The sequence below is a fragment of the Buteo buteo genome, chromosome 22, assembly GCF_964188355.1.
Source record: "Buteo buteo chromosome 22, bButBut1.hap1.1, whole genome shotgun sequence".
Taxonomy (NCBI): domain Eukaryota; kingdom Metazoa; phylum Chordata; class Aves; order Accipitriformes; family Accipitridae; genus Buteo; species Buteo buteo.
Window position 1 is genome coordinate 13,059,142 of NC_134192.1, and position 11,748 is coordinate 13,070,889.

The window sequence follows — 11,748 nt, forward strand, 5'->3', positions numbered from 1 at the left end:
GCGCCGCCCCGTCCCGTCCCCCTCCGCTCCGCCGCTCTCCCCGCCCCGCCCCGACCCGTCCGCCCCGCCCCGCCGCGGGCAGCGGCTGCAGCGCGGAACCCCGGGGCCGCCGTTCGCGTGGGCGACACGGCGCTTCCGCCGAGAGGCACCGCCCGGCCTCTCCGGAAGCCAGACCGCACCTTGGCAGCACCGATTGGCTGGACGGGCCGGCGAGCCCCACCGGGATTAGCCCTGCTGCCGAGTGCGGGCGGGGGAAGCGGGCTTGTCCCCGCCCACTTCCGGGTGTGGTGAGTGAAGACGGGTGGGCGGGAGGCGGCAAGATGGCCGTGCAGGCGGTGCACCTGGAGGCTGACGCCTTTCTGGTGTGCCTCAACCACGCGCTGAGCACCGAGAAGGAGGAGGTCATGGGGCTCTGCATCGGCGAGGTACCGGGACCGGGCAGCGCTGGTCCGGGCTGCCCCAGGGAGAGATGGGTGGCGCGCGGGGGACACAGCGGGAGGAGGTGCTGCCCGGGCGGGGCTCGTGGCCTGCGCCAGCGCGGGCCGTGGGCTCGTACCCTCCGAGCGGGACTCTGTCACAGCGGCAGGGAGCGTTGCACGGGGCTGTGTGGTGGCGGTTCCCCGGCAGAGCCGTGCCACTGGGCCTTGGGCCTCCCCTCTCCTGGCTAGCGCCGACTCGTAGTTCCAGCTGCTGTGAAAGTCAAAGCTTAGAGTCAGGAAAGGTTCCCGTCTGCACCACCTGACTGTATTCGGATGCGTACCTTTTCTCTCTGCTAAAGGTACAGGAGCCAGCCTTTTCCTTTGCGGTGGTTATCTCTTTAGCAGAGGAATGAGGGATTTTTCTTTCTTTGTCATTAGGTTGATACGAGCCGAATTGTTCATATCCACTCTGTGATCATCCTGCGCCGCTCCGATAAGAGAAAAGACCGTGTGGAAATTTCGCCAGAGCAGCTTTCAGCTGCTTCTACTGAAGCAGAGATATCCTTTAGTAGAGACAGCAGCAAACTTGCCAGTGAAGTGGTTTACCTCAGACCTCTTTTTATGTGCTGTGGTTTAGACTTGTCGTAGTTGGCTTGAAGTTGTCTGCCCCTTCTCTCCTACAACTGTTTGGTTTGGATGACTGTGCTGGCAGTTGCCATTCTCTGGAGTCTTTGTTGGTTCCGGTGTTTGCAGTGGAATTGTGTTATAACTGTTTTTTATAATTTTTTTTGTGTTTGGTCACAAGTAAAACTGAAGTATGTTTTCGGGGGAAGGTGGCAGTTGAGCAGGGAGACTTAGTAGAAGATGAAATGTTGGCAAGTCTCTGTTTCCAAGCATGGTGCACTGGAGAGCCTTTTCCCTACGTATGCTCAAGGATGCTGTTTTGGACAGCTTGCTGCCATGTTGCTTACTGCCACAAGCAGACAAAATCCAGTTTGCTTCTGCACCAGTAGCATCCTGCTGGTGCTGGTGCTGGGGAAGAGGCTTCCATTGGCTTCCTGCTGCGTATCTTGTCACCCCTCTAAAGGGATCTGGAATTTTGTTGACTGATGAGAAACTCTCTTAAAATCTGCTGGTTTTCCTTGTATAAAAAACTTCTTCCTTTTGCTTTATTCGTTTCAAAAGCACCTTGACTCGCACACAGGTTGGCTGAAATGACAGGACGTCCCATGAGAGTTGTGGGCTGGTATCACTCTCATCCTCATATTACTGTCTGGCCATCACATGTTGGTAAGAGCAGTCTTGGTCTAGGTTCTATATGAAAACTCACAGCTGGTACAGTATTATACTTACGGTATTACTCAACTTACTGGATTTTCAGAGCTGCACATCCCAACTATCAAATTTTGGGTTCTCAGATGTCCTCTGGTGGGACAGGATTGTCTGGGTGGGCTTCTGGAACCTCTGCCAGTATAGCCCCATTCCTGTGTGTGTGCGCTCCAGGTGCTCAAATTGCATGTGACTCACTAGTCACAGACCAGCTACTACTAGTACTGTTGTTCTTCCAGACCGGAAAACTGGACCTAGGATGTGGGGAATAGCAACAAAAGCTGTGGGAATCATTGGCCTGCTGTGATAATTTTAGACATATGTGAGTGTTAATGCAAAACCAAAATTTTTTGAATGAAGTACGTATCTTAGATGTGTTGGACATTATGGCTATATAGTGATCTGTGGCACCAGGTTGATGCTAAGCTAATTTCTTGTTCTATTAGCTCATCTTGTATTTTTAAGATTTGCTATTTAATTACATTTTAAGTTGGTTTTTTTTTTTTTTTTTGTAACTTAGTCATCTGGAGTAAGGACTTAAATAAAGCTTGTGACATTTGTTACCACATTCCAGGTCACCCTTCAAAAGGTGGCAAATCTTTTTTGCACTTCTTCAGGTGACCAGTGCAGTTCTCATTCTCTTATTTCTTTGTCTGCAGACGTCCGCACACAAGCTATGTATCAGATGATGGACCAAGGTTTTGTAGGGCTTATCTTTTCCTGCTTCATTGAGGACAAAAACACAAAGGTAGGTAACTTAAAAATGGCAATAAATCCTCCAAGTACTCATGAGAAATATCAGCCCCAGGGCAAAGCTGAAATCCTTGGATGCAGCCTGCAAGAAAGGCTGAGCTCTGCTTGGAGCACAGTCAGAGCATGGCTAGAATGATGATGTTTGGATTGTAATCCCAATGACAAAAGAATGATTTATTAATTACTCTGTGCTGATCCACAGTTTGCCTCTCCAGCCAGCAGAGCTGGGCTGGTAGTAGGATTCTGGGACTGCATCAGATGGCTGCAGCATGTGTGTGCATTGAAATGTGTGAGTGCCCTTCAGCTGTTCAGTCCAGCAGATACAGTTTATTGCACCTCTGTGTCTCTGGCCTCTTTAGGAGCTGCTGCTGTAGTGTGAGATAAGCTGGACAGTGGTGTGTCTTGTCTAGGTTTTCCAGGTAGCTATTGTTTAAGATTTCTTTCATAGTTAATGGGTCTGTCAATATCTGCTTGTAAACAGTTCTAGCGTACCAATCAAAGCAAAAAGTGTGTGCCTTTGCAACCTGTTAAAATGCTATTTGAAAGCATATTCTACTTCCTAAAGGAATGTGTGATTTCAGATGATTTTTTGCTCTTGGAATCTGACTTTCTGCTGTCTCTCATAGACAGGCAGGATTCTCTACACCTGCTTCCAGTCCATTCAGGCCCAGAAGAGCTCAGAGTGAGTACAGCAGAAGAATATTATGTCTAGCATCAGGTTGTATTTCATCTTGTCTCTCCTTTCAGGGTTGTCTCAAGTAAGTGGTTTCTAGGCTCATCATGAGGACTAAATATTGTATAGAGATGCCTGAATGAGGTCACCTTACTTCTGCTGATGCAGGCTGCTTGAAGAGAATCTAAAGATTAGGACTGACTAATTTCACCTAGATAGATTTGATGTAGTCTGGGTATGAATTTGTGCCATAATCTGTTGTGTAGAAGGCTCACCCTTTTGCTTTCAACTCTAGAGGTTGAGGCTTCAGATTTGCATGGTGTAGAGTCCCCACCAACCACACACATGCTATGCATCATATTGTCGGTACTGGCTATCTAGTTGCTTTAGCGTTTTATTGTTAAAATTTAAGACAATTGTGCGGCTATAAAAGGCTTCCATTTGCCTATCAACTCAGGTATGTGTTCCCAAAAGTAAACCTGCAGCAATGCCATGCATTGGACAGACTGTTGCAGGTTTGTAGAAATCCTTTTTTTTTTTTTTTTTTTTTTAAAATCTCTGCTGCTTTGAAGTTAATTGTATCTGATACCCTTTTAGATATGAAAGGATTGAAATTCCTATTCATGTTGTCCCCCATGAAACCATTGGGAAAGTGTGTCTGGAATCAGCTGTAGAGCTGCCCAAGATCCTTTGCCAAGAAGAGCAAGATGCCTACAGGAGAATTCACAGGTAACAACACTGGGGCTCCACCCCTCTCCAAGTCTGTCTTTGCTAACATGTTCTACTGTTGCTGTACTTAAAGTACCATAACCTTAGCAGGGGTATAGAAAATAAGAAGCATTAGCAGCTCATGTGCCTTTGTAGAAGAACTGATTGAATACCTTCACATTAAGGAGTTCAAATTCTCTCAGTCTTGCACACAAGAGCTAAGCGTAACTGCTCCTTTCCTGCAACAAAAAAGAGCTAGAGTGTGTGCAAGCTAATGCTGGCACTTCAGTGATGTGTCTGTGTGTGACAGTAATTAGTGTTTAACCAGGGTAAGAGTGCTGAGAAGTCTGAAAAATGAGATTAAATATCAGAGTTGATTTTTTTTTTTCTGCCTCTAGTGCTCAGACTGATGTTTCTGTGCTGTAAGCTCTCTGTTGTCAAGCCCTTACATTTACAAGGATAAGTGAAGAGGTTTAGATGTACCTGCAGTGTCAGTGACTTGTAGGTAGCTGGTTCTATAGCCTGGGTTTGCCTAATATGCAATTCACTGCTATCTTGTCACTAACCTGCATTCTGTTCATTCTCTTAGCCTCACCCATCTAGACTCTGTAACCAAGATTCATAATGGCTCAGGTAAGGATTTCTTTTTTGCATGCGAGAATCCAGGATGCTGCTCCCAGCGTCAAAACAGTAGAGTCTTGAGCAGGGGTTGGTTTGGCTCTAACTTCAGGTGACAGAAGACCACAGCTGTGTAACAGTCCTCCCTTTGCTGTAAAAGGCACTTTTAAATAACTATAAAAGCACAACCTTTTGTCTTTTTCTTTGCCATACAATTAATTTCCAATCACAAAGACTGTGTAACCCAGAGAATTTCCTGAGACTGTTATCTTGTTACATAAATTCTAGTGGAGGAACAGACTTGTAACTAAACACTTTCAAGGAAAACATCAAGGGCTGTAAAATAACCTAATCCTGGGGTTTATGAATGCTGTTGTATCCTTTGACCTTTGGACAGTTGGCTAAAATTACAATAGACTTTGGGTTGGTTTGGGTTTTTTTTCCCCATTACAACAGCAAGGGTATTTTGGATTTGGTGAGTCTTAAAGTAGTGTCTGGCTGGTTATACATATGCTTGCATCTCCTGGCACTTCCTGAATGTTACATGCGAATGACATCTTTGCTTTTGCCAGTGAGATAGGGTGAATCCTAATCCCACTTCTGTTCCAAGATAAGTACCCCATTGTCCGTTCTTACCTGTTCAATAAATGAGACATTCTTTGCTTCTGAATTTAGGAATTAATTAGCTTCAATGATGGCTTATGCAGACTTCCAGATTTCTGTTGTAGGTCTGTCATCCCTCCCCTGGATATCTACAGGTCAGATTGAAATAGCTTGTTTCCCTGTTTAGCAAGCTGCTGATTCTGGGGATGTCTGGTTGCCTTGGCCAGGATGTTGGAGGGTTTCCTTGTCTGTCTGTAACACTCTTGGCCTTGGGGTTATTGTAGCACACTGAGTCTTTTGTGTGTTTGCACTGTCATGATATGTTCTTGCTCTTTCCAGTGTTCACAAAGAACCTCTGCAGCCAGATGTCTGCCATCAGTGGTCCACTCCTTCAGTGGCTGGAGGACAGACTAGAGCAGAACAAACAACGGGTGCAGGAGCTGCAGCAAGAGAAAGAGCAGCTCCTGGAGGAACTAGCTGCTTTAGAGTGAAGGAGGAAATGCAGACCCTTCAGAAGAGAGACATGAAAAAAAAAGTCTACAAGATGTACTCCTGGCTGAAGGGTGGCCCTACATTGCCTTATAGTGAAGATATTAGCTGTGCCTCTTCTCTTGCCTCGTGCAGCAAAGAGCACTTCTACAGGATAAGGGCCTTATCTGCCCCAGCTTGATGGAAAGCAGTGGTATCTCTCCAGGTGCTGCATGATTCAGTGCGATTCTAGTTCAGTGGTAGAGTTGGGCAGCACCTGAAGAGACTTCAGTTCTGGAGGGCACATACCTAGGCCTTTTCTCCCTTCCCTATATTTTGACAGAAGTCTTATTGCTTTACCTGTATTCCAAGAGCCTAGAACAGGAGGGTTAGAGGGCAAAAGTGTGTCCCTGCAGTCATGTCTGATGCTGCCAACTTTGCGTTCTTTTAGTAGCTTCACTTGACTGTGATCTTGTATCTACTAATGTTCTGGATTACTGGTTATCTACCCAGGACGGTAAGAGGTGGGAGAGAAGCTTGGGAAGAGACTTGGAAGAACTTTGACATTGGATATGTGTTCAGCATACTTTAAACCAAATAAAGAATTCCAAAGCCAGAGCTGTGTGGAGTAGAAATGAAATGGATGCTAGAGTGCCAATGCCTGCATTTTTTGGACAGTCTGTATTCTCTTGCTTCATGTAACATTGTTGCATGTCCAGCACTGAGGTTCCCTACAAAATGGACTGTTTCTGCTGGCTCAGTGGGAGCTAACAGCACAGTTTAAACTTCTGTTTCAGCTCCCTCATTCTAATCTAAATCCTTACACGCTCAAGTAGGTGAAAATGAGCTGCCTGCATTACTGCAATGGAGGCTGTGACATTCCTGACAGCTCATTAGCTTGACTGTTGCTTTGGGAGAATGAAAGTAACATAGCTGAGAAAGAGGCACTCTCTTTCCAGTGAATGGTCAATATTGATTAGCAACTGTAAATTGCTGTCAGACCTGGAAGCCCCTTAGCCAGCTTGTTTTTGTCAGACTTCAATCTTTCTGCATTGATGTTAGCAAAACCCCAAACTGTAGAAGTTCTTTGAAGTAAAATGCTCACTATTTTTTTTTTTTTTTTTTTTTGTTAAAAGGGCTGTTGTAGGGTTCAGTTATAGGGAACTTAGTTATTGGGCCTAAAAGTTGCTCATGGTCATAAGAGCGTTCCAGACACCTTTAGAAGGCCTTGAACAGAATAAACAAGAAGACAGAAAAAGAAAGATCCCAATTAGAAAAACACAGGTGCACATTCCACGATAAAGGGAACTTGGCACAAACAACCTCAATTCAGGGGCTTATCTCGACCAATTGGACTAAGACAAGTCTTGCATGCTCTAATTAATACGGCCAATTATGTCCTGTGTTTATGCGCGTGTACAGAGCGGGTATAACTAACTATCTTACGTTTGTGCGCGTGGACAGTACCGATGTAACCAATCACCGTTTATGTTTGTGCGTGTGGACACCAAATGCTTGCATGCAGCAACCAATCAGAGTTTCTAAACAACTTAGAGAATTTCATAAAAATGATCAGCTAAGCTCAATAAATTGGCGACTTTAATCATCATGTTGGTGGTCTATCGTCCGGGCCCCGTGGAAATAAACCCTAAACCCTACAGGCTGTGAACAGTATTTTTCTTTAATTAGTTTTTGAACAGTCAGTGTCTTTGTTCTGTTGTATTTGTTATTGTTTTCCAGTTTGAGTGCTCCTTACCTTGATCTTTGTTGAGGGGCAGGGTGTGCCTCACTGCCCCCAGGCTTGATTAGAGCTCCTTGGAGATCACCCAGCAGCCCTGGGCCTCATGGCCCTCCAGTGCAGTCTCCCAGGGCATCCTGCCAAGTGCATCCCAGATAAAGGCCAAATGAGCTTTCTCTCCTACAGTCCAGGCCTGCAATTCTGTTGTTTGTTTTGTTCTGCTTCTCTCAAGATCCCAACCAGGATCTCTGAATTGCCACCCCTCTCTAGGGAGGCTAGGGGCCATTCCCATTTGAGGTTACAGACAGCCCATAGTAGAAAGAGGCTAGTTTGGTTTTGACCATAAGTACCCCCTATCTGTTCCCCAAGCGACAAGTTGTGTCCTTTCAGATTCCCAGTACTTGATGGGCTCCCATCGCCATGCTGCCATATGTAGTCTGAGCTCCAGGACAAAGCTGAAATCCTGCGTTTGCCCTTGGATGCAGCCTGCAAGAGCTGAGCTCTGCTTGGAGCACAGTCAAAGAATGGCTAGAATGGTGATGTTTGGATGGTAATCCCAATGACAAAAGAATGAGATATTAATTACTCTGTGCTGATCCACAGCCTGGCTCTCCAGGCAGCAAAGCTGGGCTGGTAAGTAGGGTTCTGGTACTGCATCAGGTGGCTGCAGCATGTGTGTGCATTGAAATGTGTGAGTGCTTTTCAGCTGTTCAGCAGATACAGTTTATTGCATCTCTGTGCCTCTGGCCTCTTTGTGCTGAGCTGACTGACCAGTGCAGGGCAGTCCCTGGCCCTGGCCTCCTGCCTCATAGGGCACTCTAACCCCACCACCACCCATATCATGCTCAAGAAATGTTCCCTGACTGGGGAGTTTACCTATGCTCCATTTGTCTGCCAATTTAATCTGTCTGTCTTCAGCAGTGATTGGGTGGATCCCTGTTCTGCAGAGCAGGATAAGCCACAGCTTGCCACCCTGAAAAATAAGGGAGAAGGAGCCACATCCCATCAGGAAACCCAGATGGGAGCAGAGCTGTCCTTCACAGGAAGAAAAAGTGGCAAAATCCTCCTCCCAGAGCTTGGCCAAACAGAAATTGTCCAACAGAAGCCCAATAGGAAGCTCTAATGTAAAAAATACACCTGTTGTTTACATCCCTGGCGAAGAAGGTTGAACTTAAAACCAAAATACCTTTCCCCCACCACCAAATCCTAAGCACAAGAGGCTGCAAAAGGTTTTTACAGTTGGAATTGTCTTGAAGAGGAGAGCAATATTGCAGTAAGAAGTTTTCTGAAAGAATTTAAAATCAATTTCAATCCAAAGGACTGCAAGACTCAAATAGAGCACACCATTCTTCTAAAGAAAAAGCAGGTGGGGAGGTAGCATCAAGTTCTTGGCAAGAACATGTTGTCTATTCCATGGTTCTCCCATTCCAGCTGCAGCCCTCGTGAGCACCGCAGTCTGCTGCATGGCAGAAGGCAATGGTTCAGGTACAAACGGCTTTTTGGAAAGGACTGTCCTGGCCTTCAAGGAGGCACCACCACCAATTCAGGCCCTGAGTCCAGAACCACACACACTTTAAAAGTGAGGCACTGCTTGAAATAAACATGAATAAAGTTGCTTTCAGTGGTATTGTAGACCTGGCACCGAAGACCAAATGGTTAATTGAGCCTTACATGATTCAGACCCTGTGTCAGCATATACATGGGACCTCCCTAGGGGTACCTTGCCCCACAGAATGATGTCATCAATATACTGCAGGTGTTCAGGAACTTTACCTTGTTCCAGTGCAGTCTGTAGTGATCCATGGCAAATAGTAGGGCCGTGTTTCCAGCCCTGGGGCAGTCAATTCCAGGCTTTCTGGGTACCCTTCCTTATGAAAGCAAACTGTGGCCTGAGCTCTGCTGCCAAAAGGATCAAGAAAAACACCTTAGCGATATTAGTTGTTGTGTACCTCTTGGCTGCCTTTGACTCCAGTTCATACTGGAGTTCTAGCATGTCTGGTATGGCAGCACTCAGGGGTGGTGTGGCTTTGTTCAGGCTGTGATAGTCCAATGTTAGCCTCCACTCTCTGTTAGATTTTTGCACTGGCTATGTGTGACTGTTAAAGGGTGAATGAGCCTTAGTGATCACTCCTTGACTCTCCAATTGCTGAACCAGCTTATGGATGGGAACCAGGGAGTCTCGATTGGTGTGATATTGTCGCTGGTGCACTATTGTGGTAGCAGTTGGCATCTGCTCTTTAAACTGCAGCAACCCCACCACAGACTGATCCTTTGAGAGACCAGGCAAGCTAGATGGTTGCTTAATCTTCTCCATGCTCAAGGCAGCTATACCAAAAGCCCAATGGTACCCTTTTGGGTCCTTGAAGTACCTTCTCCTGAGGTAGTCTATGCCAAGGATACATTGAGTTTCTGGACCAGTCACAATAGGATGCTTTCGCTACTCATTCCCAGTTAGGCTTACCTCAGCCTCCAACACAAAGAGCTCCTGGCATGCTCCTGTCACTCCAGAACTACATACGGATCCTGCCCCTTTGTAATCTGATGGTATTAGAGTGCCCTGTGCACCAGTGTCCACTAGAGCTTTATACTGTCATGAGGCTGATGTGCCAGGCCATTGAATCCATACAGTCCAGTAAACCCAGTTGTGCCTTTCTTCCACTTAGCCAAAGGCAGGGCCCCTCTATTCCTGGCCAGAGCATTCATTACTTGATTTTTGTAACTGCAAACCAGAAGTCCCTTCATCAGGGTCAAAAGTAAGATCAGCCCTTCTGCTCTGCCCAACAGGTGTTGCCGAAATCCAGAATAAAACTCCTTAACAGCAATGAGAAGTTAAGAAGCAGGCACTTCTTTATTGCAGCGCTGGGCACACAGGGGATCACTCCACCTAGTGTGTGCACCTGTTTTGGCAACCCAGGTAGGACCTTGCGAGTGAGATTGGATGAGATCGAGTGTTGATCGAGCTCCGGCTGGCACCGAGGGATTCTTGGGGAGAACCATCACTCTCGACTCATAAAGCTCCTCGCAATGTTCCCTGGAGAAAGGTTAAGGCACTTCTTTGAAACTTGTTCGGATAGCCTGCCCGTAAGGTGTGGCGAAAGCTTCGCAGAGTTGGGGCTGAGAGGGTACCCGTTTGTGTAGAAGCCTAGGCGTCTGCCCGTAAGTCATAAGCGAAAGCTATTGCAGGGTTGGACAACTGTGGGAAACAAGGGAACCTATATGCTATAGAGTTCTCAAAGGTAGTGCCTCCAACTGAGGTTGGAAGTTTTAAGTGTGATTAATAATCTTGCCAGGGGATATTGGTTATGGCTCTTGCCTAGGGAAGTCGGCTTTGTCCGTGCCCTAGACAAGTAGGTGGACTCCATTACCTGGCAACAATTGTTATTTGCATTCATTTGATATCTGGTATTTAATACATGCATTTGGTATTTGAAACTTTGTACTTGATACTTGGCATTTGATACTTGGTTCGGTATTTGATATTTGATATTTGATTATTGACATTTGATACTTGATATTTTATATATATATATTTAATAGATATTTGGTATTTGATATATAAACACAATGGCATTAGCCAAATTATTTAAGAGTAAGAGTATGGGAAATTTATCCACTGACGGAAAGATACCAAAACATCTCTGTTGGGATGTTTGTTGGCACATTGGGGTGAATTGCATGATGACTTATATAAAAATCAAATGATTGAATATTGTAATCATTGGTGGCCCTTGTATGTTTTGGAAGATCAGGAAAAATGGCCAACAAATGGAACTTTAAGCTATAATACTATATTACAGTTAATGTTATTTTGTAGAAGAGAGTAAATGGAATAAAGTGCCATATGTAGATTTTTTCTTTCAAGTGAAAGTATCTGACGAGGACCTGAGGGGAGTCTCCCAGTAGAGCCTCTGGTTACAACTAAACTGGTAGAACAGAAAATTGAATTTGAATTGACACTAGAGTCACCTTTTCAGTTTTAAATACCTTAGAGGGAGAATTAAGTTCTGAAGAAATTAGTGTTGTTGGTGCGACAGGTGAACGAGAGACTAGACCCTTTTTTTTAAACCTTTGACAATGAAATTAGGAAAGCAATAGGTCACTGATCAGTTTCTGTATTTGCCAAATTCTCCTAAACACCTGTTAGGGAGAGACCTACTTGAGAAATTGGAACCAGAAACTAAATTTAAAAATGGTGAAATTAAAATTCTAATTCCAGAAACTAAACATATCGAAGCAGTGGCTTTGTTGTTGCAGGATGGTCACCGAAAGCAGAGGATCATACCAGTCAAAGTAAATAATGCTGTAATTCCAGTCATCTGGGCTGGAGAAGTTCCTGGTAAATCCCAAAGAGCAGAGCCTGTGAGAATTGATTTAAAGCCAGGATCGAGTCCGGTAAGAATTAAACAATATGCCCTAAAACTGGAAAGTCGGAAAGGGTT

The 11,748-nt window shown here is 45.4% G+C and overlaps 1 protein-coding gene across 1 annotated transcript; it reads left to right on the forward strand.

Annotated features, from left to right (window-relative positions):
- Nucleotides 1-286: 286 nt before the first annotated feature.
- Nucleotides 287-6,185, forward strand: BRCC3 (BRCA1/BRCA2-containing complex subunit 3). The gene is made up of 8 exons (XM_075053906.1): nucleotides 287-425; nucleotides 858-977; nucleotides 1,622-1,709; nucleotides 2,408-2,496; nucleotides 3,128-3,183; nucleotides 3,772-3,903; nucleotides 4,472-4,515; nucleotides 5,443-6,185. The coding sequence occupies exons 1-8, from the start codon at nucleotides 321-323 to the stop codon at nucleotides 5,592-5,594; spliced, it is 786 nt and encodes a 261-aa protein (XP_074910007.1). The 5' UTR covers nucleotides 287-320; the 3' UTR covers nucleotides 5,595-6,185.
- Nucleotides 6,186-11,748: the final 5,563 nt, after the last annotated feature.

Excerpts from the sequence above, each read along its gene's own strand:
- BRCC3 (XM_075053906.1), top strand. The coding sequence starts at position 321 with ATGGCCGTGCAGGCGGTGCACCTGGAGGCTGACGCCTTTCTGGTGTGC. Across the intron at positions 426-857 it reads TGGGGCTCTGCATCGGCGAG|GTTGATACGAGCCGAATTGT; the intron begins GTACCGGGACCG and ends CTTTGTCATTAG. Across the intron at positions 978-1,621 it reads CTGCTTCTACTGAAGCAGAG|AGGTTGGCTGAAATGACAGG; the intron begins ATATCCTTTAGT and ends TGACTCGCACAC.